The sequence below is a fragment of the Glandiceps talaboti genome, chromosome 15 (assembly GCF_964340395.1).
Source record: "Glandiceps talaboti chromosome 15, keGlaTala1.1, whole genome shotgun sequence".
Lineage (NCBI taxonomy): Eukaryota > Metazoa > Hemichordata > Enteropneusta > Spengelidae > Glandiceps > Glandiceps talaboti.
Genome location: NC_135563.1, coordinates 17,358,808 through 17,385,658, shown reverse-complemented (window position 1 = coordinate 17,385,658; position 26,851 = coordinate 17,358,808). Strand labels below are relative to the sequence as shown.

The 26,851-nt window shown below is 36.4% G+C and overlaps 1 protein-coding gene across 3 annotated transcripts in view; it reads left to right on the top strand.

The window, feature by feature from the left end:
• The window catches only part of LOC144446086 (WD repeat-containing protein 11-like), a 33,536-nt gene that overhangs the window by 4,205 nt on the left and 2,480 nt on the right, over positions 1 to 26,851 (top strand). The window contains exons 6-25 of one of the 3 annotated variants that reach the window (XM_078135786.1): positions 121 to 125; positions 323 to 497; positions 947 to 1,071; positions 10,335 to 10,898; positions 11,072 to 11,336; positions 11,939 to 12,047; positions 12,549 to 12,681; positions 13,266 to 13,408; positions 14,051 to 14,157; positions 14,602 to 14,716; positions 15,197 to 15,365; positions 16,021 to 16,129; positions 19,550 to 19,772; positions 21,436 to 21,486; positions 23,441 to 23,620; positions 23,795 to 23,890; positions 24,232 to 24,397; positions 25,009 to 25,106; positions 25,375 to 25,520; positions 26,372 to 26,452. In XM_078135786.1, the coding sequence (XP_077991912.1) occupies positions 121 to 125; positions 323 to 497; positions 947 to 1,071; positions 10,335 to 10,898; positions 11,072 to 11,336; positions 11,939 to 12,047; positions 12,549 to 12,681; positions 13,266 to 13,408; positions 14,051 to 14,157; positions 14,602 to 14,716; positions 15,197 to 15,365; positions 16,021 to 16,129; positions 19,550 to 19,772; positions 21,436 to 21,486; positions 23,441 to 23,620; positions 23,795 to 23,890; positions 24,232 to 24,397; positions 25,009 to 25,106; positions 25,375 to 25,520; positions 26,372 to 26,452 (3,060 nt within the window). Of the gene's footprint in view, positions 1 to 120; positions 126 to 311; positions 498 to 946; positions 1,072 to 10,334; positions 10,899 to 11,071; positions 11,337 to 11,938; positions 12,048 to 12,548; positions 12,682 to 13,265; positions 13,409 to 14,050; positions 14,158 to 14,601; positions 14,717 to 15,196; positions 15,366 to 16,020; positions 16,130 to 19,549; positions 19,773 to 21,435; positions 21,487 to 23,440; positions 23,621 to 23,794; positions 23,891 to 24,231; positions 24,398 to 25,008; positions 25,107 to 25,374; positions 25,521 to 26,371; positions 26,453 to 26,851 lie in introns of all 3 variants that reach the window. The other 2 variants (XM_078135785.1, XM_078135787.1) reach the window with 2 other exon arrangements.

Below are 26,851 nucleotides of genomic sequence, written 5' to 3'. Positions count from 1 at the left end.
TGCAAATGATATGCAAATAAGGGTACAGTCATTCCTTGCACACGAAAACTACGGATTGCACAGTATGATTTTCACAGAAATTTGCTAAACATGTAATAACAGAATCCCATGTTGCATGAGTGCTGGTGTGGGTACTCAGGGTATTTGTACTCATACTTCCAGTACTTTCTGTTGCCTTTTCACACACTGCAGTTGTGAAAGTATGACCACAGAGAATACTGCAAGCGCTCATGCAAATATATCCTGACTATCATATGCAACACTTGCACTCATGCATCATGGGTTCTGTCTTATCTTGTGTCTGTTTGTAGGGCTGCTGAAGAAAGTGTATCTTTGAATGAATGTCTTCAGATGACATACCTACAGTCTAGTCGTCATCATTTACTACTGTTGTATTCACGTGAAGTTCTCATTGTTGATTTGGAGATTAATCAAACTGTGGGAGTCATACCAATGGAAAGAAGTGGCTCCCCATTCTTACAGATTATACCATGCAGGTAGGATTTGTGTGATTTTGAATTTTAATGAGATTGATGTATGCCTGTATTAGCTGTTAGTACCAAGTTCAGTATGGTTTCAGGAGATCTCCTGTAGGTGTGCAAAGTCAGATGGTTTCAGGAGACCCCCTGCAGGTGTGCAAAGTCAGGATGGGTCCAGGAGACCCCCTGTAGGTGTATATATCCCAAGTCTGGATGATGTCAAAGATATCAGGATGCATTGACTGACAGACTGACACCGAACCTTTCTGACTCTTCCTTGACATAGGAGTTAGAGGTATTCTTATGCTCAAGTACATGAGATTAGTGTGTATGTTAAAATTACCACACAAGTTACCTACAAATGTAACAGTAAATGTACTCAAACACTAATAAGTTTGTTATGAATCAGATTTAGTGATATCTATGTTGTTGTTAACTATTCTGAGATGTTGTTATTGTACTTGTAGACAGAGAGACGTTCTGATGTGTTTACATGAAAATGGTAGTATTAGTGTCAGAGTCCGAAGGAGAAGTGGTATGCCCAGTTTGATGAGCGCTGCGACTACGCCCGTTGATCAAATCGGTAACTTTGGTAAGTTACTGTTGATGTTTTTCTCTCTTTGATACTTTAGTTTAGAAGGTTATTTCTCTTGATTTGACTCCTACCAAAAGTAAACATAAACTTCTACTGAAAGACTAAATTTTGTGGTGCGAATCAAAATGATAAAAAATGAAGAGTTTTCTTTTGAGTTACAACATAAGAAGGGAAAGGGGGTACCATTTTTTTTGCGTTTCAGTTGTACGTCAAATTGACTTAGAAGTTAAAAGCATACAAATTACACAACCAACAGACAGACAGGCCTTGACTTTACAACCAACAGACAGACAGGCCTTGACTTTACAACCAACCAACAGACAGACAGGTCTTGACTTTACAACCAACAGACAGACAGGCCTTGACTTTACAACCAACAGACAGACAGGCCTTGACTTTAGCCTTACATGCCCACATGTTCAGCTATGGCCACTCTTTTTTAAAGCCCATGCTGTTTGAGTTGTTGCCATTCTTTTATCTTTGATTATTTACGTATTTTGACCGTAAAAGTCTTGCTTTTATGTAATTTGTTTTTATTGTTTTTATTTCCTCGTTTAAATCAATTTTATGGCAGACACTGAAATTTCCTAATAAGATATGTATTGTATTGTATTGTATTGTATTGTATCGTATTGTATTGTATTGTATTGCATTGCATTGCATTGCATTGTATTGTACTGTACTGTATTGTAATATAATTTATTTATAATAATAATAATAATAATAATAATAATAATTTATTTTCTCTACAACCCCTTTCAATGGGAGTATGAGAGACAATTAAAAGTCTTTAAAAAAATATACACATCAAAAATACTTTCGAAGATCAAAAGATATATACAGAAATTTCAGACAGAAAACATATCATGACATTATACACAAGTGGGAAAAGAATATTTACAACGACAAATGAAAATTGAACAAAAACATATGTAACAAAAGCAGAAGTGAGTTTCCTGGCAAATGAAAGAAAATATATATATAGATTACTCAAATTTTGACATAATAATTTTGGCAAATTTAGCAAGTGTTTCGGTGTAATATTTACAGTTGAGTAACTCTTCAAATTTTAGTGTATTTGGCTTCGTGTAATAATAACTCTTGATAAATTTATGTCTAAATTCTTTAAAAGCAGGGCAAACAAGGATGTAATGGTATTCATCGCCTAATTCATTTAGGTTGCAGATAGTGCACAAGTTATTATGGTTCTCAATTTGAAAACGGCGATCTGAAATAAGAAGTTAATGGTTTCCACAAGTTTATGTTCGAATTCAACTGTTTCTTATTGCATTTTGGTTTTCTAGAAATAACTTCTTTGATCATACCGACCGACTTTGCAGTACTTATGAAAATCTCACACAGATCTGTAGTTAAGATGTCCATGTCAACTTGCTGCAACAAACATTTGTTTAACTTTAGTACTAGCAATCTTTTTATTTAGGGTTTCAATGGCCTCTGCATGCTCATGCGTTTTTGAAGACACCTGAAAGTTCAGTCTGCCATTTAGTTTTGAGTGAGTTAAAATTACCGTTTACAGAATTAGAAGTAGGAATAACCTGAGAGGTGTCACTGGAAGATTCATTAACAGAACTTGCAATTTTCGCTTTGATAATAAGGTTTACAGGATAATGTACATCAGAAAGACAGCTGTCGAATGAATCAATTTCAAAATCTGTAACTAGTGGGAACAAAGATGGAGATGCAATTATTGCATAATCTACTGTGCTAGAACCATTAGGTTTATAACATGTAAAATTTCCCTGGCCATAATCATTTCCCAGTCTTCCATTGACAATCTTCAGATTTAAACCTTTACAGACTTCAAGTAAATCAAACCCATTATTATTAGTAGATTTATCATGGTTATATCTTTGAGTTGTAATCCCCAATTGATCCAGATTATGCACACTATCATAAATATTTTCAATGTCAATTCCACAATTTAGAACAGTTTCTTCCTCAATTGTAATGATATCACTGAGAGTACCTGTTCTGGCATTAAAGTCACCAAGCAATAAAATAGGACAATCTAACTTACTTTTTAACATATTTATATCCTCCATCAAGTAATCGAAAATCTCATTATGATAATGTAGGGAACCTTCATGTGGGAGGTAAACTGCGCCAAGTAACATTTCAAACCCAAATGCATTTTCATTGATCTTCAACCAAAATACACTTTCAGACATAGTGTTATCAACTACAGTGACATATTTACAATATTTTTCACGAACTAAAATACCAAGACCATGGATACCACCGTAAGTGTGGCTGCTCTGTTTTTATAAACTCATTGGAATATACCTAAAGCCTGGTAAGGTGTTAACATCAACATGATCGGTTTTTGTCTCACTGAGGCAAACAAAGTCAAAGTGTTCTATGTAATTGTCAATGATACCAAGTTTGCTTTTAGCACGTAGCCCACAAACATTAATACTAGAGAAACGTATGTTTGGATGAGAACTACAAGCATAGCTATGATCGTGCTGAATTGCATAATTGCTGATAGTAAAGGGGTCTGGTCTGTCCTATGCTTTCAAATAGAGATCTAGCCCCTTAATTCTTTCTTCAGACCACCCTATTTTAAACAGATCAATCAGGCTTTCAATGGTATACTTTACCTCACAATCATTTTCAGTGAACTTGCAAAAAATTCTACCTTCAATTGTCCACACTTTGCCTTTCAGTCTTTCAACTTTCTTTAGTTCGCACCAATCTTGCTCTCAATGGTGTGAGGTTGTCTTTGATATAAACATATGTATTGTATTGTATTGTTAACTACTATGCCCATTGTCAAAAGACCAATAGTTAGAGAAAAGTATTCACCAAAATAAAAGATCACCAGGGAAACTTGCATTGATATTCAATAAAAGTTTATTTTGAATTTGAATTTGAAAGGATTGGAAATTGAATTAAAATGTGCTGTCCGTCAGGTCACATTTGTTATATATACAGTTTGTATAGTGAGATACTGTGTTTTCAGATTTGTACAATCTTCGACTGCGTGACGTGGACAAATGAAACCTGTTATAGACAGGAAAAGTACACAAATGAAATGGATTAATAGCAATTGGCACAGCATGCTAGAAGCACAGAGATGTTCGAGGAGCACAGAGACGTTTGAGGAACGGTTTATAGCCTCTTGACATACAACTGGCAAATAAAGAGCAGTGTATTGGTGTACATGAAGTGACCTTCAAGTAGAGACATCACAACAAGATAACTGACACAAAAGAACAGCGAGTGCCTCTGATTTAGGTTGAGGGGAAGCTTTTATGACTTTGTTTATATATGTCATGTTCTAAAATAAACTCTCAGGGTGTGGACTGTCCTTGGACTATTTCAGTATTACAACAGGGTCAATGCGACTCATTTACTTGTGTAAGGGGTAGACCATTTGATATCCTGGGGGGGGGGGGCTTGGAAGATTGGTGGCGAGTCATTATTTTTTTTCCCACCTACTTGCCTGTGAATTATTTTTTTTCTCCTTCGCCTATGCTGGCAACTTTTTTTTCTTTCCTTCTTTTAGATACTAGTATCCAGATTTTGTTTACGCCTATGTTGAACTCCTACTTTTGTTGCCACAATTTTCTGTTTGGTTTTCACACAGGGTATTATAAAGAGAGTAAAAAGATGCTGTTCTATCACACACAGATTATATTTAGAAATCTACATATTTCAATACATGTTTGATTCTCAAACATCATTGACAGTTTTTATGCCATAGTATGATGATACACTGAAAATGCAAATCGGAAACTTGATTGATGAGCTCAAACATTCAGACAGACCGGTCAGTTTCTCCAGCCTGGGGGGATAGGGGTGGTCAGTGCTTTTTTCCATTGGGCCGACAAAAAGTCACTGACCCCTGTGAATAAAGTTTCATAGCATTTTGACAGTAAGCTGTAGAGGGAAGAGCTTTGAGACTGGGATATGTCCACCCCATGTGTGTGTGTGTGTGTGTGTGTGTGTGTGTGTGTGTGTGTGTGTGTGTGTGTTACTCTTAAAGCCAATTTTTAGGCTATTCACTGACACTTTCAGAAAATAATTTGCAAGCTTTACAAGACATCTCTAACATGTAAAGAGCAACTACATAAGGTTGAAACATTTTTGAAATAAAGTTTCATAGCATCTTGACTGTAAGAGGTGGAGGGAAGAACTTTGATTTGAGATTGGGACATGTCTACCTCTTATGGGGGTCTTTTGAAGTTTTTTACCAATTTCGGTGAATTTTATTGTTGGTTTAACGAATGAGTGGCCTCTGGGGTGAGGGAGTCCAAAGGGTTTCCCCCCTGGCAGATCTGGAGTTTTTTGTTTCTATTTAGGCAATTTTTAGGTTATTCATAGCCTCTGAGGTAATATTCGAAAAGCTAAAGAAAATATTTCTTTTTAAATAACTTTTCCATGTTATAAAAGTGGGCCTGTAACATTGGTATAGGGGGATTGATATTGCATGTATAGTAATATTACTGATGTGTGAGAGCACTTTAGGAAAACATACCTAGTGTACAATAGAAACTTGAATTTGATTTGCAGTGTCGATACATGAAGTGTCCGAAATAGGAAGTATATTCATCCCTTCTGACAAATTCATACTGAAGAGACTCAAACAATTTAAAAAATAAAATGACATGTTCTGTAACTAGTGTGGTAGATAGGTAATGCATGTATATGTATAATTTTATGTATAGTTATGTTTGAACCCTTACATGAAGTAATATTTAAAAAATTTATGGAAGAAAGAGAGACAAGAACAAATATATATATGTACCACAGGCCAACAAAACTGACTGGTCCCTGACATGTGTTTGAAAATGTTTGTCATGATCTGACAAGTGTCCTGGTTGGAGAGGTACGGGCAGGTTGAACAGTATACTCAAACTTGTGCATCATTTCCCTGCCAAGACATTTTTTTTCTAGCAGCAGTGGTCCATCTTTTTTTTTCATCACCCACTCATTTCCGGATTTTTTTTTTCAAGCAACTCCATTTGGCATCTTTTTTTTTCCTGAAATCTTCCAAGCCCCCCCCCCCCCCCCAGGATATCAAATGGTCCACCCCTTACACACTGTTTATGGTGCTATAGCAGCAGGGATTCACTGATTAGATGAACAACTTTCTGTGCTGATCAAGGGAGTTTGACCAGACTGGTTATATAACCACAGTTGGCATCCAGACTGTCTCAATGGTGACTTCCTTTTATACAAAGTTTACTGATTACGTAAGACCCCCTTAGCACATACTATTTCTCTATAGGGTTGGTCTGTGAAATTTCAAATGTGAAAATGAAAATGAGTGATGCATATTTTTGATCATGGATTGTTTTGTCTATCGCAAAATAATTGGCAAGAAACAGCATGAATACTCAGATACAGGTATATTTGTGTTTAATATCTGTCTGACACAAACACAGCCAAAAATGAAATGAGCGATGGAAGGGGGAGGGGGGATACAACTTGTATATACTATTACAAACTGAGGCATGCAGGCAGCACACATGTGTAGGCTTTACGTTCTATACTATGATCCAATCATTCTTGTCCATGGTCCAAGTTAACAATTGTACAGTTTGCTACTGACAATGTCACACATCCTCACATTTACGATGATTTCATCAGAATTGGTGATTGAAATAAAATTTGATAATTCATGGTCACCGTGACAGCTAGCTAACACCTTGACATTCATTCTAAATCTAACTGCTATTTCAAGAGGCTAGTATAAACCGTTCCTATCAAACCATGAGATGTCTCCATGCTTTTAGCATGCTGTGCCAATTGCTATTAATCCAATTCATTTGTGTATTTTTCTTGTCTATATAACAAATTCCATTTGTACACGGTATATGCTGTCTGAAATTGTATGTGATCGGCCATTATAGAGCAGTGAGTTCCGCCCCCAATAACTGTAACCATGGTAACTATAAAAAGTTATAGCGTAACATAAAAAGACAATCAAAACTAGGTCCCTGGTGTACTGTTTGTCAATGTTTATATGGCTTTGTCAGCATGTAAAATGAATAAAACCAACTGGTCAATTCAGCACAGATTGTGAAGAAGGTGTATATCGAACTGTGTGATCTTTATTATGAAAATTTCTCCAAAAACAATGGTATTTTTTCTTGCTAGAATGCTATTTCCAGATTTCTACAACAATGTAGTCCGGATGCCAACTGTGGTCTATAACCACAGTTGGGATGCCAACTGAACCACAGTCTGGTCAGACTCCCTTGATGAGCACAGAAAGTTGTTCATCTAAACCGTGAACCCCAGCTGCTATAGTGACATAAACAGTATATAAGTAGCGTCCTGTGCTGACAAATATACCATATTTGGACATTACATAACTGCCCCAATAAACACTAAGTTTATGAGGGACTGCGTGCGTGCGTGCGTGCGTGCGTGCGTGCGTGTGTTACTCTTAAAGCCAATTTTTAGGCTATTCACTGACACTTTCAGAAAATAATTTGCAAGCTTTACAAGACATCTCTAACATGTAAAGAGCAACTACATAAGGTTGAAACATTTTTGAAATAAAGTTTCATAGCATCTTGACTGTAAGAGGTGGAGGAAAGAACTTTGATATCAGACTGGGACATGTCTACCTCTTAAGGGGAGGGGGTTCTAGGGGTTCTCCCCCTAGAAGCCCTGGAGGATTTTTTTACTCCTAAAGTCAATTTTTAGGCTATTCACAGACACTTTCAGACAACAATTTGCAATCTGTACAAGACAGCACTAACATGTAAAAAGCAACTACATAAGGTTGAAACATTTTTGAAATAAAGTTTCATAGCATCTTGACTGTAAGAGGTAGAGGGAAGAACTTTGATTTGAGATTGGGACATGTCTACCTCTTATGGGGGTCTTTTGAAGTTTTTTTACCAATTTAGGTGAATTTTATTGTTGGTTTAACGAATGAGTGGCCTCTGGGGTGAGGGAGTCCAAAGGGTTTCCCCCCTGGCAGATCTAGAGTTTTTTGTTTCTATTTAGGCAATTTTTAGGTTATTCATAGCCTCTGAGGTAATATTCGAAAAGCTAAAGAAAATATTTCTTTTTAAATAACTTTTCCATGTTATAAAAGTGGGCCTGTAACATTGGTATAGGGGGATTGATATCGCATGTATAGTAAAATTACTGATGTGTTGAAGCACTTTAGGAGGTCATACCTAGTGTACAATAGAAACTTGAATTTGATTTGCAGTGTCGATACATGAAGTGTCCGAAATAGGAAGTATATTCATCCCTTCTGACAAATTCATACTGAAGAGACTCGAACAATTTTTTAAATAAAATGACATGTTCTGTAACTAGTGTGGTAGATAGGTAATGCATGTATATGTATAATTTTATGTATAGTTATGTTTGAACCCTTACATGAAGTAATATTTAAAAAATTTATGGAAGAAAGAGAGACAAGAACAAATATATATATGTACCACAGGCCAACAAAACTGACTGGTCCCTGACATGTGTTTGAAAATGTTTGTCATGATCTGACAAGTGTCCTGGTTGGAGAGGTACGGGCAGGTTGAACAGTACACTCAAACTTGTGCATCATTTCCCTGCCAAGACATTTTTTTTCTAGCAGCAGTGGTCCATCTTTTTTTTTCATCACCCACTCATTTCCGGATTTTTTTTTTCAAGCAACTCCATTTGGCATCTTTTTTTTTTCCTGAAATCTTCCAAGCCCCCCCCCCCCAGGATATCAAATGGTCCACCCCTTACACACTGTTTATGGTGCTATAGCAGCTGGAATTCACAGATTAGATGAACAACTTTCTGTGCTGATCAATGGAGTTTGACCAGACTGGTTATATAACCACAGTTGGCATCCAGACTGTCTCAATAGTGACTTCCTTTTATACAAAGTTTACTGATTACGTAAGACCCTCTTAGCACATACTATTTCTCTGTAGGGTTGGTCTGTGAAATTTCAAATGTGAAAATGAAAATGAGTGATGCATATTTTTGATCATGGATTGTTTTGTCTATCGCAAAATAATTGGCAAGAAACAGCATGAATACTCAGATACAGGTATATTTGTGTTTAATATCTGTCTGACACAAACACAGCCAAAATGAAATGAGCGATGGAAGGGGGAGGGGGGATACAACTTGTGTATTGAAACTGAGGCATGCACGCAGCACACATGTGTAGGCTTTACGTTCTATACTATGATCCAATCATTCTTGTCCATGGTCCAAGTCAACAATTGTACAGTTTGCCACTGACAATGTCACACATCCTCACATTTACGATGTTTTCATCAGAATTGGTGATTGAAATAAAATTTGATAATTCATGGTCACCGTGACAGCTAGCTAACACCTTGACATTCATTCTAAATCTAACTGCTATTTCAAGAGGCTAGTATGAACCGTTCCTATCAAACCATGAGATGTCTCCATGCTTTTAGCATGCTGTGCCAATTGCTATTAATCCAATTCATTTGTGTACTTTTCTTGTCTATATTACAAGTTCCATTTGTACATGGTAGATGCTGTCTGAAATTGTATGTGATCGGCCATTATAGAGCAATGAGTTCCGCCCCCAATAACTGTAACCATGGTAACTATAAAAAGTTATAAGTAACATAAAAAGACATTAAAACTAGGTCCCTGGTGTACTGTTTGTCAATGTTTATATGGCTTTGTCAGCATATAAAATGAATAAAACCAACTGGTCAATGCAGCACAGATTGTGAAGAAGGTGTATATCAAACTGTGTGATCTTTATTATGAAAATTTCTCCAAAAACAATGGTATTTTTTCTTGCTAGAATGCTATTTCCAAATTTCTACAACAATGTAGTCTGGATGCCAACTGTGGTCTATAACCACAGTCTGGATGCCAACTGTGGTCTATGACCACAGTTGGGATGCCAACGGAACCACAGTCTGGTCAGACTCCCTTGATGAGCACAGAAAGTTGTTCATCTAAACAGTGAACCCCAGCTGCTATAGTGACATAAACAGTGTATAAGTAGCGTCCTGTGCTGACAAATATACCATATTTGGAGATTACATAACTGCCCCAATAAACACTAACTTTATGAGGAACTATCACTGGTAGAATTTTGCGACTGATTAACAAAGACATGATGTTAATGACTGTGTGGATGGCTGTAGATCAATTTTAAATATTGCATCTCAGGACTTCTAGAACAACAGGTTTGACTATACTGTGAATGAAGGTATAAATTGTAATGATAGTGTATAGGAACTAGACTAAACAACAATGATGAAACATTATGTTTTCTGTAGGTGATTCCACATCACTTTCATCATTTGGAGAGAGTATTCAAGATGTCGTTTACGATTTACGATGTCAGTCGGATCATCTACGGGTCACCAAACATGTCAGACCATTCGGCATCTACAGTTGCCCGTGCACTGAACGGTCTGTCGCACTCATCATGAATGATGGCCGAGTAATGATATGGTCCCTGAAGACAACTGAATATGTCCCACACACCAACAACTCACATATTCCGTCCCTGACACCACTGCACTCTCCTGGCTATTCCAGTTCAAATGGGAGTTTTGAGTTCCTCCCAGCTGTGAAGGATAAAGATGAAGTGAAACCAAAAATGGAAGTCAAAATGAAGACGCCTGTTGCTGTTCTCTATCCAAAGATGTGTTTAAGTGACTTGATTGGACAAGTGCAGTTTCATTGCGGAGATCAGATGCAGCAGGGTCGAGGTGTGGTTTTAAAGTTTGTCCTCGTTGGGCTGTTGAATGGTGTGGCTGCACCCCCTCTGGTGATCAGAATGTGTCCACCATTAACTACCAAGAATTACAATGTATACCAGCCTCTGGTGGCACTAGGTGAGTTATTATATCAAAATACCAGTCTATGCTGCTCAGTTTTAACACTTCAGATAATCAATCAATCAATCAATCGATCAATCAATCAATCAATCAATAAATCAATCAATCAATCAATCAATCAATCAGTCAGTCAGTCAAAACTAATACACATGATCTGATCTACACATTAGGTAACTCTGCAGGCCTTATTCAAGTGTACAATTTGTCAAGTGGTCTACTATGGAGAGAGTACAATATCCATCTTACTCAGATCAGAGGAATCGAATGGGTCAGTCTCAACAGCTTCCTTTCGTATGCTTATCCCAACCCCACAAACAGTGGTACAGTCCGCAATGAGCTTATCCTGACAGATATGCAGACTGGACGTACTACTACATTTAGGGGTGATAAGAATGAAGAATCGCCAATTGAGATGTTGCGTGTCTCTCACCTCAAGTAAGTATATCATTGTCAGTTTTCGGCCCAAGAGGGAGATAAGAAGATGTTATTATGTAGATAGTGTTATTTTCATTACAGACAGTAAATATCCATCAGTATTGTGCATATGACTAAGTTATTGACCTATCACTAAATTTTGGTTGTAAAACTGATGGCACACACAGACAGAAACAAACACAGTACAGCTAGACCGACATTCTGTCTGTATCTGTCTATCTATCTGTCTGTCTCTGCCTCTGTCTGTCTGTCTGTCTGTCTGTATGTATGTCTGTCTGTGTCTGTCTGTCTGTCTATCTATCTGTCTGTATCTCTATCTATCTGTCTGCCTCTGTCTCTCTGTGTGTGTCTGTCTGTCTATCTGTCTGTCTGTCTGTCTCTGTATGTCTGTCTGCCTGTCTGTGTCACACACACACACACACACACACACACACACACACACACACACACACACACACACACACTACTTGTACATAAAAAGAGCAACTTTCACTCTTGAATTCTTGCACTACAATTGTGAATATTTGATATGACAAACACACCCTGTGGTATTACCATATGTACAATCTGATATGTTCTTTCATTTCTACATCTCTATCCAGGCAGTACTTCATCATCGTGTTCAAGGAGAAACCCTTTGAATTATGGGATCTACGTACTGGTACATTACTAAGAGAAATGCCAAAGAACTTTCCTATCATAACAGCTCTAGTAGGTTGAACAATTGAAAATTAAAAATCATTTTAGTATAACTTTTATGTACCTCAGTCTGTTTTGTTTTGTGTCACCTTACCTCACCTCTCTAAAATTCACTCTACCTTATGCCACCCTCCGATCCCTTCACCTCACTTGAACTTTAATCTTACCTCACCTCACCTCACCACCTCACCTCACCTCACCACCTCACCTCACCCTCGCCTCACCCCTCACATCACCTCACCCCAACCCACCTCACCTCACCTCACCTCACCTCACCTCACCTCACCTCACCTCACCTCACCTCACCCCACCTCACCTCACCCTCACCTCACCTCACCCCTCACCTCACCTCACCCCTCACCTCACCTCTTTCCTCACCCCACCCCACCCCACCTCACCTCACCTCACCTCACCTCACCTCACCTCACTATTGTATGACTTTCAAATTGTCATATCTGTCTCAGTCAATATAAGATATATATACATATCTTCCATGGATTATCTTCTTATCAGGAATGGTCCCCATCTAGTAATCTGAAGAGTTTAAAGAAGAAATTGGCACAAGATGTTGGAAGCAGTACATCTTCAACTACCCAATTATCGGCATCTGAAAGTACTACAGGAAACTCCTCAGTACCTATGCCTGGTAACTTGATTTATAAGATAGTATTAATTCTGTGGGTTTAGACTTACAGTAAAAGGGAAGATGTGATTTTGTGTTATGGCCACTTGTAGTTTGGCAGCCATTTTGAATCCGGAAATGATCAAGTTTAGTATCATGAATAATATGGACTTCTTTCATCAAAGGTGTTATTGAGAAACATTTATATACTAGTATACTTCAACAGACCTTTAGTTGTTAACTAGTCCCAATGAACATTTTTGAAGGGGCTCTAGGAATGTTCATATCCATCCACTGTGTGTGTGTGTGTGTGTGTGTGTGTGTGTGTGTGTGTGTGTGTGTGTGTGTGTGTGTGTGTGTGTCTGTGTGTGTGTGTCTGTGTGTCTGTGTCTGTCTGTCTGTGTATGTGTCTATCTGTCTGTCTGTCTGTCTGTCAATGTCACTGTCTATATATCTAATTCAACTGCTAATTTGTTCAACATTGAAATGATGTTGCTTCATAATGTTATACAAAGTAATTTCACTATATATAAGGATAAAAAAATTAGCTTTATTCTGATGTTTCACATTTTTGAAAAAACTAAATATTGTGTTGAATTTGTCAACAGATACCAGTAGTAGAAGTGAAAGAAAGGGAAGCCACCCTCTCAATGTGAAGGAACATTTTGTGTTCACTGACACAAATGGATTATTGTATCATTTCTTTGTGGAGGGTAATATTATCAAAGATGGCGCCAAAATACCACCAGAGGTGAGTTGATTGCTCTCCACCACACACATATATAACAAATTGTGTTTGCAATAATTAATTCAGAGTTTTTATCAGAATTTAGATGATTAATTAAAATCATAACCTTTAGTGATTTTGCAGTAGTTCCAGACTCAGAGCATAAATCATTTACCCAGTATATTTCTGCTAAATCACTCTTACGTGTTCGGAGCTAATACAAACTATGATCCAGCGTAAAGAAACAACGTTTTTGGTTGTATAATCCTTTAGTATTTATGCAGCATGAGATTTGTTTAGTTTGCTATTTTGATTGCAATATATTTTGTACATTTTCAAGTCAAGGATGAATTCGAAAGCTGTTACAAAAAAGTGTATTTTCAATAAGCCAACCCTACCTAAACGTAATTGTAAACCCCAAAGTTCATTGACTTTTCATGAAGCAGAAAACACAAGATGATCTGATGAAACAAGATGGCGGAACCTTTTTTATCAAAATGGATTCAAGTCATGCACATATAAAGGCCACAAAAACAACAAAATTGTATTGCCAATAAGACATGGAAACACATGTAAGCTGTACTTGTCAAACCTACTGTTCAAAATTTGGTATTTTGTTACTTGGGAAAACAAAGTGATTGTTTCTTTTGCTGTGTCTTTGTGTAGAGTGGTATGGGCAGTGTAACATGTATAGCATGGAAGGGTGATACTATAGTACTTGGTGATGTGGATGGTAATCTCAGTATATGGGACCTGAAAGCTAGAGTATCCAGGTAGGTTCATGTTGTTATGGGACTCCCAGAAATACAAGAGGTAGAAAGAAACAACTGTTATGCCCCAGTCAACCAGCTGTATAGTTACGGATCTGGTAGGACCAGAAGACAATTATTAATGCCATCCAAGGCATGCATCAACATCAACATCAGCATCAACATTGTAATAGAATAGTATTTTCAATTTAGTGAAAGGGCTTATAAATATGGCTTTTGTCACTTTAAGGTTGAGAAAAACACTTGTGTGCTTACAGACATGTAGTGCTATGCATGTAATGGGAGAGTTTATTCAAACTTTGCACAAAGATCAACTCCGGTCATAGTATTGTTTTGTTTGAGAAAATAACATGTTTATTATAGGAAACCCAGAACTGTAATCCTGAAATGTAGTGTAATCATACTGATAAGGTCAAAGCAATATTCTATTACCCTTTATGTCAACAGAGCTGTACCAACTCACAGAGGATGGATTAAGAAAATAAAATTCGCTCCTGGTAAAGGAAATCATAAATTACTTGTACTGTACAATGATGGTATGGATGTATGGGATACTAAAGACGTAAGTGATTAAAGGCACAAATCAGAGAGGATTAAAATTTAGGTTAGAAAAACAGTTGTCTGGCAGAATTATGGAAAAAGTTGGTCCTGAACTGAAGAATAATTCTGACTGATATGAAAGCATAAATACAAGAATCTTGGCTTGAAACCCTTGCCATGGGGTTAGGTCATATTACATAACGACTCCTGTTGTCTTTATCGTTAATGATTATGTTAAAGTTATAGTTATGCATGCTGTCCAATCAGTGGAAGGCTATCTGAGGGCTTGACATTGGATGTGCTGGCCAATCCGTGTGACTTTGAATGCTTTACGTGCTGTCCAATCAGTGAAAGGCTACCTGAATTCTTCACATTGATCTATGCTGGCCAATAGATGAGACTCTTTCTGAGTGTTTTACATTGATGTATGCTATCCTATCAGTTGGACTCTTTCTGAGTGCTTCACATTTGCCCTTGATTTGAAGAAATCTTGTCTTTCCAGGTTGAACAAGTGAGTAATCTACGTAGTCCACGAGAGATTGCTAAGGTAACAGACGTAGAATGGGCAACTTCAGATAAACCTATCTTGGCAACCAATGATGGCTGTTTCAGAGTTTTTGATATCAATCTCAAAGTCTGTTCTTCACCACTTGAAGATTTATCAATTTCAGGTAAATAAATTGTTTTTTAATTTTTCCAAAGCATGCCAGATTGAGGTTATATGTGTGAAAACTGAGTACCTTTAGACTTTGAAAGATAATGAGATTAATCGATTAAAAGAACTGATGGCAGAATTTCAAACCTATGTGCACCTAAAAAACTTGTAAGTTGATCTTTTTCATGTCAAATTACGTATTATGATACTGAACTAGATGTAAACTGAATGCCTCCTGTAAGGACAAGAAAAAGAAAGGATGTTGTTTCTAAGACTTGTGTCTGCATGCATTGCCTGTGCAGAAAATTGCCAGGGCATTGAAGCATGAAAGAGTGTATATGGCGCCATCAATTTCATTCACCATCTACACTGTAGTAGTATCCCATGTCATATATAATGACTAATGGAACCAGAGGGATGTTATTATGTTTGGCTTTGGTCATCAAAGCTGTGGGAGGGGTGTGTCAGTTTGAGAAACACCATGTACAACTCCAAAACACTGCCCCCGACAGGGCCATCCCCTTATCCATATATCTGACCTGAGCTGAACTCAACTGAAGTGAAGTGAGCATAACAATATGGCCGTATTCTTTGTATGAAATTCTTTAAAATAGTATGTTTTTGATTTTGACCTTTATTTCATTCCTGTTTTCTTCCCCATGATTTACCAGATCCAGTGTTCTGTCCTCACTTGCTGCCATCTAAGGCTGCACTGAACATGAAATACTTACTACAACATCAACCATGGAACACTGAATACCAACTACATCTCGACACACTGTGAGTATTCATGCTAAGTTTGTTACAAATCTAGAAATCTTAAAAAAGGAATCACAATGTAAATTGTAGTGTAGCTATTTCTTTATCGAGAGAATAGTTTTGAAATTAGTTGTAATCAATTGATATTTATTTGTCTTCTGTTTTGGTATTTCTTCATATTTATTTTACAGAGAGAGTTGGTCAGCTACAGGACATGATAAGAAAAGGTTGAACTAACACATTCAGTTACTAGTTTGTGAAGTTGTTTATCTTGTGTGTGCGTGGGTTCTGTTAGATATTAACATCTCTTTCCCAGTTCTGTGATACATTTATCACAAAATCAGATGGTACCCTTGATCCAAGTGACAGAAAACCATCAAATGTTTAACATGTGTTTGTTTGATGTCAACTTTGTGTAGGGTAGATATATTGTTGGATGTGATATACACATGTCTTTACTCTTCAAGACATATTTTGTCAGTAATTGTCTAATCTGCTGTGATATTACAGCAAGCATTCTGTGTTAAAAGTTGTCCCGCCCATTAGCTATAATTTATCTTACATAAATATTTCTTTTTTGTACCCCAATATTGTTCAAATATTACAAAGTGAAAATACTCTGCCTGAAGACAGACATTTATGTACTACCCCTGGTAGTATTAGTTTAAAATGAAAATCAGAGTGTGACTTGACTACAAAAAGAACACTTGAAGACAAAATGAAAGTGACTAACAGTGTTAATGTAGTGGTGTTTTGTGTGTGATATAGTGCTATTTTTGGTTGATATAGTGCTTTGGGTGTGTGATATGGTGTTGTTTTTTACTAGATATAGTGTTTGTGTGTTTGATAAGGTGGTGATGTTATTTGATATGTGCTGTCTATGTATTATTTAGTGCTTAATATAGTGATTTCGATGTGTCATAAAAATTCAGTGTAATTTGATAACTCTTTCTTCTAGGGATAACCAAACAAATATTTTCAAGAATGTTGTTGCAATACCATACTGTGACGGTCATTTTACATCTTACTTTTATACCAGATAAATCTGATGGTTTACAATTCTAGAAATGATTGTAAAGCAACGGAATTCAAAGTCTGATCATTGCGAACAAGTTATCCACTTGCTCACTCACAACATGTACACACATGTACACACACAGACACACAGACACACACAGACACACACACGCACATGCACACACACACATATACACATGCACACACACACACACACACGCACACACACACACACACACACACACACACACACAGGGGGTGCCCTAATGTCCTGGATTCCAATACTGTTTTACTCATGTGTCCATGGTATTTACATAATGCATAATATATATGATATCTCTTTTCCTTCTTTCCATTACCAAACCATATATATCATATTATCAGTCATGTCTTTTCCTAAACAACAAAAAAGCCATGTTCCATCTAAGGCCTCATAATATTGAGCAAATGTTCAATATTCATCCGTATTTTGTTTCTGTGAAAACAGTGGTAAGAAAATCATTTGTTTGTTGCTAGCACGGATCAAAATGAGAAGGCAAGCATTTCTAAAGAAATAATTTACTCTTTTGGCTTTTATTTTGTAAAATAAGGGGAATTCGTACTTTCTTTTTTTGTCTTCCGATTTAATTATCTTGGTTAAAGTATAGTTTCCCTTTTCCTAATAATATTTCAACCTTCACAAGTTATTCAAAGCCGAAATTTTGGCGGGAAAATGGAAAATTTTGGTGGGGAAAGTTGTTAATGACACGTAACAGCACAATGAGTATGCTATTGTCCTTAGAAGGAACATTACATAAGAATTTTATCCATACCATCATAGATTTAAAAAAAAAAAAAATTTCAATTTCAAAATAATTCCTCTGTTGCCTTCTTTTTTTCTTTTCATTTTGACTGTGTCTTCTGTGTGCTGGTGTTCCACTGTGTTTTTGCCTTTGTTTTTCCATCTGCAAAAAAATACTGCTGCAATTTTTGAACAAAAACCACAACATACAGGTCCAAGTAAGTAGCTGTAGCCACCCATCTGTTCATTGTCAAAGTACATACCATTTGTTGTGGAATGCATTAAATGTTGCTAGCATGCTCTGTGCTTAAAAGTTATTTAGTTTAATTTTAATTTTGTTTCTTTTTGTTAATTTTTAGTCATGCTTTTTTTTTTCATTTTGCAATGATGTCATAAAGAGGGTACTTTGCATTCAAAATGTTTTGAAGTCAGATTTGAAATCAAACTTACACTGAATGGTTAATTGTTGAGGGCGCTCTTTTAATGATATGCACTTGCAAATATTCTTTCAATCTACTGCAAAATTTATTCATTTTGATAGACAGACGTTAGATGAAAATTTCATCTCCTTTCACCAAACCAAGTAGTTTTTTGACCACTTTTTGACTGTTTTTGTTGTGCTCAATAATGAGTTGGATATATTATGTGCAGAATACTAGTATGACACATTGACAATAATTTATTTTTTCAATACATACCAGTACAACCATTTTTGATAAAAATGGACAAAAAAGAGAAATAAAATCATTTAGGAATGACTAAGAAGTGATATTTAGTCATTACAAAAAAAGTTATAAGAACGATTCCATTTCCTTGTAAAATGTCTTGTCTAATATGTATGGTTACCATAGTTACCAAGAAAATTAAGGTTTTATGATTTGTCAGTCTGATTTGAGTGATAAATAACACCTCACCACTTTCAAACTGATCAGGTTATAAAAGCAAAAAAAAAAAGAAATGAAAGATAAATTTTCCAGGAGTTTGTTCATACATGACACAGACTTTTGTTTCCATGCTTATAAAGACAAATTGTATGAAAAAGATTTGAACGTTTTCACTCTTTGTGGCAAGTTTCCTGGAGCAAAAATAAAAAAAGCACAGTTGATAAGACATTTTTTAAAAGAATTAATAAAAATTTGATCATAAATATATTCAGATGTAAACCTGAAAATATAATAAAAATTTTTGTTTTGAATGTGGATGACCCTCCTTGATGAAATCTAGTATAATTTGCATATAATCAACATATTATAATTTGTGTACTGTTGAGCATATTTGTTTGCTGTACTCTGTTACGTGATGTGATCTGTATATGTTCTCAAGGAACAGTAACTTGCATTTTTCTGTGGAATCCAATTCTGGAATGAAATTTTCCTGCTGTTATTAAAAAAAAAATAAAGTTATGTTTTAATTTGGAGTTGTTATCTTAAAATGGTATATACTTTTGTATTGAATTTGACCTGTAGGTGTGTCACCAAATTTCTCCTTTAACCTTTAACCTTTAACCTTTAACCTTTGGGCTTCTTACTAAACTCACTGTTATCTAACATACTTACATAAAAAAATTGACTAACAACTCATACCTTGTGATGTAAAGACCAAATTTCCAAATTAACATTTTTCTTTTTTACCAAAATTTGTAGAGATTTACCAGATGGTGATGCTATCGTTGCCATGGTAAATGAGCAAATCAAGGTCATGCCAGCTGAGGTCAGGAATTTCTTACCGTATTGCTCAAACGGTGTTGCGCAACGATGCTTACTAACAGCACGATTATTTGGTGATGAGTCTGAGTCTAATTTCTGGACTGTTGCCATGTACTATTTAAGGATGGAACAAGCAAGACAGGCTTGTCTTATTCACAAGGTAGTTATTTTATTTTATTTTTACTTAACCTCATAATCATAATTCTTGCTCCGTGGAAATCAAAATTGATGATTTCTCGTCATCATAATTTCTGTTCTGTTGATTAAAGGGGAACACACCCAGGCTGATTTTATTTTAGGTGTATGTCTGTATTGTATGCATAGGTACCCTTAAAGGTCATTTTTACCAATCCTGTATCACATGACCTTTTGAAAATAGTGTTATGAATATAAACAGATCTGGTGTAGAAAAGATCTGATTTACACTGGGGCAAGGTATTATGGGTAATAAGTAATGTTAGGAGTTTCCCTTTGTTCTCATAGCTGGCCTCAGCATTGTGTGGTCATTGTTTCAAGAGATGTTAAGCTCCTAACATCGTTTATTTCCCATAATGCCTTGGAAGTATCTTGAAGTATGTATATAAACTTGGTTTCACATTACCATAATGCAAAAATGAGATTTATCAACAAAAAAAAAAATTGAGGAAGCCCTGGTGAAGTTGTAACAATCTATGATTGGTTTACATCATACAGTATTATACCAAGTATAACAAAAAATTGCATGTATGTAGAGTCACTGATTAGTTAGATACAAATTGTGATCGTATTCACAATTTCACCTAATTTATCATTATTAGAGTTTATAATCAGTAGCGATTTGGATGTTTGTGACATAATGATTTGCATGCTCTTAACAACTGACAGTTTCCCACCAAAAAATATGACTTGAACAAAGTTTTTGGTATTTTACAAATTTGTGACTTGAATTGACTTTCTTTTAGATCTGAATCCTATAAAATACCATTATTTGTGAATTAATGTCAAAACTTTGCTTAAAATGTAAATGAATTTGTAGAAAAGTCAATAAAATCTAGATTTTCAATAGATTGGGTAGCAAGGTAGCTATGAATGTTGCATTGGTTTGTTGTAGCGCCAAAAACAAATGTCCAGCATATGACTACATACATACATATGTATTGTTGCTGTCTGTTCCACAAACTCCTGTTTTTTTTCAATGTCTTCTAACTTACGGTACAGTTAAATAGTAAAATATATACAACAATGCATTCAAAAAGAAACTTTGGTAATGAAAATTGTGAAAATTGTGAAATTTTGATCTTTTTTCAATGTGTGATATTATCGTTAGGGTTATGACTTTGAAGATGGGTTCACTCATAAAAAGATAAGAATTTCTGAAAATTTGTTATCATATAAAAAAATTGTGTGTTCAGTTAAAGCAGATTTCAGATCTTTGTTTGTTGTGTTTTGTTTGACTGGGTAATGATTTGATTAGAGACAAAATGAAAGAGTAGTCCCTCTTACATTACTGTAATTTTACAGAATTCAGAAATTTCTTCATAATTTTACTGTCTAGTTTTTTTCGTTGCCAGTTTTCCTTTTGAATTATTAGGCAGTAACACTAGTAGTCTTGTACAATATTATAGTTCATACAGAAATTTTGGCCTAAGATGAAAACTTAAAAAATGGTTGACTTTGAACTTTGACCTTTGATGTAGGAAGGTACTGCAAAATCTTCATTCTTCAGACCACTTTTTGTGCCTTGTTTCTATCTTGCCACTCCTTTCTTTGCCTGTTTTCTGTAATCCTGTTAATTTTTAACTTTATTGTGTACTGTGTGTACGTGTGTATTTTACTTTGTCAAGTCCCCTACATCAAATGATGACCAGAGGACAAAATATCACGTATGGTCAAAGGTAGGTATTCTTGTCAGACGGCAGCCATAATACAAATCGGATCGGTATGCTTAGTACACCTGCACTTCTAGTAGTTCTAATATCAGTAACTAATCTTTTACTTATTGGGTTGTAAGGGTTGATTTTCAATGAAAATTTCCCTCAACTTTAAATTTTAACATGGTTCCATGTCTTTGGGTACTTAGTTTGCTGGTGTAAATGTTACTGGGTAGTATCCATCTTTAACACATTCTCTACAGCATGTTGAAAATGACTTGAATTCACATAATTTACTTAACTGGCCAGTCTGAATGTTGCTTGGTGCTATAACTTCACCTCTCAACAGCATGTTGGAAATGACTTGAGTTAACATGACTATATACAGCATACGTAGTTCCATACTTTCCTATGTTAGAGGATCATATGTGCATGGATGTCACCAGCACATGTGCTTGTTGAGTGTAATATTGCATGGCCAGGCTCCGATAAAGTATACAATATGGTTGTTTTTTTCGAGATTTTGTTTTGGGCAACATAAAAACATTGATGACAGATAAAATGTGAATTTACTAAAACTGGTATAACATTTGTTTGACTGTTATTGTGCCCTTACCACATCTCTGGAGACATACAACAAACAACTAAAAAGATCACATGATAGATTCTAAATTAGTGATCACACTGGTTTGGTAAAAGACAATCATATTATGATAATGAATTGGTTTTCTGTCTTTAGGTCGAAGTATGTTCTTTCTCAGACTAAGAACTAACTGATTTGAAGTCTTTTTATGCATCCACTCTTTACAAATTTGCTTGTCTTGATTTTCTTTGTACAGAATTATTTTCTTTACCAGAATTGTTTAAGTTTTTCTATTTCTAAGATCTTGAAAGTGAATCTTGTCAACTCTCAAAAGTCTAATAAAATGGTTTGTATTACATGTAAGGTATACCATTCTGAGATTCTACAAGTTATACATGTTTTACATTTTTTTTACATCTATTCCAATGGAGACAACTGTGATGCAAAATAGTTTGACACTCCAACTGATTTTGTGTTCAGTTGGTGCGGATCTTGATATATAAGGCATATCCTAAAACTTTAGCAGAGCTGCTAGGCTGGGCCATTGGGCGGGCTGTTGGGCTGTTCTGGTGGGCTGGGCTGTTTGGCTAGGTTTGGCCTTTGGGCTGGGCCTTTGGGCTGGGCCGTTCAGCTGGGTTTGGTCACTTGGTTGGTGGGCTAAGCTGTTTGGCTGGGTTGGGTCATTGGGCTTGGCTGTTTGGCTGGGCTGGGCTGGGCTGTTCGGCTGGGCCATTTGGCTGGGCAGTGGCCTAGCCATTGAGTTGGGCTGTTTGGCTGGGCTGGACCATTCGACTTGACTGTTTGGCTGGGATGAACCATTGGACTTGGCTGTTTGGCTGGGCTGGACCATTAGGGTGGGCTATTTGACTGGGCTGGACTATTGGGCCAGCCTGTTTCATTTACAGTCTTGTATTAAAATCAGAAATATGACAATAACACTTCAGAAGTGCATCATCTGATTCAGATCTGTGCACCCCCCCCCCCCCCCCTCCCCTTCTCCACAAAAATCCAGCCAGTAACTGTTACTAGCTGGATTTTTGTTAAGGAACTAGTGACACCAATAAAAAGTTTGTCTCAGAGCAAAGATTTGCATGATTTACCCGGTATGACGGACTTGTCCCCCAAAAGTAAACCTAGGCATCAGGAAAATAAGCCAAATTCAATGTGATGGTCAGAACTTGGAATGGATAAGAGTGTACATGGTGATTGAAAACACCTCACCCAGACATGCTTAGGGGATGGCCAGACCACTGAACTATGAGAATTTACAAATTCTCAGTGAAAATCTGACTTTTTACAAGCAACACAAAAAACCAAAATTGTGTAGTACTTGCCCAATTGTATAAACTTTCAGTGCATAATATCTAATATGTGGTGTATTATTGTCTCTCATAGCATGCCCATGAATCACTACCACAACAAGAACCAGCCTCTGATGTGTTTCTGCCACGAGATTCCAGTCACCAAGACTTGTTAGGTTTGGACAAACCAGGAAGTGTCAGAGTCTGTGACTGTCTGTCTGAAGCTCCTCTTGATATGTGTTATGATGTTCTGTGTGACAACCAGTCTTACCAGGTATGGACATATTGTCATTTACTTTATACTTTCAGATGATTGTTATGGAGTATGAAATTGTCTTCTATTGTGTTTCTACTTTGTCATATGAAGCCTTCAGGAACGTGATTTGAGAAAAATTAAACCCTATCTATCCTATCTTGCACTTTCAACTTTTTATGTTTCTTGTTACAGAGATATCAGCTAGAAAGAGTCAATCTCCACGACAACAAGAGAACTACCTATGAACACACCAAAAAATGTGCTGAGAATTTCATGTTACTGAACCAGGTAAGATTGGACAGTGTATTGAAAGTTGGATAATCTGATTAGCTATCTATAACATCTTGAATTGCGTCCTCTTAAGTCATTATGTATAATATACTGTCTTCAAATTCTGTACGTCCAATTTTGTTGCCATAATCTCTTTCGTGAACCTCTGAACGGTTCACAACATGTACAAGATATGGACTTAAAAAATGCCTACTAAAGATTTCCTTAGTGACAATTTAATGAGATGCCAATTTGGATGGGCGCCCCCAATGCACAGACTCAGTAAACTTTTGTTTTTACTACATCTTACATGAGTCTGTTACAAGAGTATGGTATCATAATGATCATCTTTTCTTCAGACTGACAGAGCAGTTCAGTTATATCTAGAGACCGATTCTGATAATGAGTGTTACTATGAAGACTCACTACGTGCCTGTTTGGTTGCTACGATACGATCATCCGGGGCATCTCAAAGTACCATCAAACTAGTTGCCACCAGTTTGATTGCTAATGGAAAACTCTCAGGTCAGTACAGAGTCAAAACCTGAAACACACATCCTACTATCCTAGTATTTCTTTTGTTATCTGACACACTGAAATATTAAAATCAGACAGGATTATTTAGAATTGTGATACGTTCATATTAAAATGTAACCATCTATAAAGTTGCCTTCTACAGTGGATCTCATGATTATAGCAATGTACAATTATTACCCCTGGCACAGACCTATATCAACACAACAGAGCTGTATAACTTCCTTAACTCCTTGGGGAATTGCATTCTCTGTATACATCCACAGGATTAAAGAATCCAAGTAGCAACTACTATCCTATCATGTACAGGCCATCAATTCAAAGAATTATTCACCTAGGTTGACTTGGGAACACTTGTTCAAATCTTGTTCAAGGTCTTTAGCCATTCAAAAACCAGTTATAGTGTTGGGCTTAAACTGACAGCTTGTAGATTCCAAGCCAACAACACTAACCGTGCAACCACGTAATAGTACAGCACCTCTAAACTTCACTTAGTATTGGATACTGGTGCTTTATAAATGACTTGATTGGTTGATTGAACTATCTTGACTCCACATGTGTATTTCAATCTCTACACTTTAACATTCTGTTTTTGTTTACAGAGGGTGTTCAACTTCTTTGCCTAATAGACAAAGGTTTAGATGCCTGTAGGTACCTACAGACATATGGCAGATGGCAGACAGCTGTTTGGTTGGCCAAGGTAAGAATTCAACTCAGTTTGGTGTTAGATAATAACTGTATCAAACCTAAACTTTCAGACTGTACAATCAAAACTTTGAAATTTGTACTCATTGATGTATATACATATAATGATGATGCATAACACAAAGTGGGCTCAAAGGTAAAAAGTATCTCTAGTATCTTTAGAAGACAACAACGGTAAAACCAAGATCTATCTCAATGTGTATTGCATATGATGTAGTTTCATGTATGGTTTGAGATATTTTCTTATATTGACATTTCTTTAGGCTACACTGGGATATTCAGAATGCTGCGAAGTGTTAAAACGTTGGGCAGATCATCTATGTCAACCGGAAGTCAATCAGAAGAGTAAGGCAGTGCTGGTGATGATATCACTGGGTTTGTTTCACAAGGCACTAGAGATTCTGTACAGGTATGTATTGCAGGGGCTAGTGATGATATCACTGGGTTTATTTCACAAGGCACTAGAGATCTTGTACAGGTATGTATTGCAGGGGCTAGTGATGATATCACTGGGTTTGTTTCACAAGGCACTAGAGATTCTATACAGGTATGTATTGCAGGGGCTAGTGATGATATCACTGGGTTTGTTTCACAAGGCACTAGAGATCTTGTACAGGTATGTATTGCAGGGGCTAGTGATGATATCACTGGGTTTGTTTCACAAGGCACTAGAGATCTTGTACAGCAGGGGTGAACAAATCATTTGCGAACTGGTGGTCCCCGGACCAGTGCCTTAAAAATCCAGTGGTCCTGCTGAAAGAATTAGTGGTCCAAGGTCCCGCTAATGTGAAACATTAAAATCTTACCTATGAATCTGTATATTCATATGACTTTTTAACATAGTTATTAACAGTAAGGTACTGGTCCGACGGACCAGACAAGGTAAAATTTGTGTGTTCCGCCCAAAAAAATTGCTAGTCCTGGACCCAGGACCGGTGGATTTGTTCACCCCCTGTACAGGTATGTATTGCAGGGGCCGGGGATGATATCAATGGGTTTGTTTCACAAGGCACTAGAGATCTTGTACAGGTATGTATTACAGGGCTACCATAAATTAAGGTGTAGCATTAAGTTGAATGGTCACATGTGAAAAAAGTGAAACAGAATTTGTGGTACTCAAGGCCAGCTGACTGGTTTTGTCAAAATCTAATCCAATTCTTTCTGATGACAAAGTAAAGCGAAGCATTTTGTCTTGTTGACATAAATTACAAGTTACTTCTTTCTAATGAAGTGATTATTTGTCTCATATTCTATTTTCAGCATGCATTATTTTGATAGAGCTGCTCTCTTTGCTGAGGCCTGTGCTGATTTTGGACTCCTCCCTGAAACTGAAGAAACTAATATCCTTGTCATAATCTTATATCATGTGGTCATCACATGGTTATCACATGACAATCATGACAGCTTGATTAGTGTCATGTTGCTATCATATGATATCATGAGCCAATCACTGAGCTCATAATAAGTAGTATTTTCAGTTTCGTACCAATGTTGTCCCTGCCATGATGCCATTAAGAAGTTGTTTGATGAAAATCAAATGAAATCAAAACATGAAACTGATGCAGGGACCATAAATTAAGGTGTTATCTGTTAAATTAATCATGTTTGTGTATGCATTCAAAATATTACCTTTGACCTTGAAAGGACTATGCTAATAGCTAATTTATGGTAATTGCTTTAAATTGACAGTCACATTTATGCATGAATTATCATTATTTATTCACATGAAATGATTCTAAG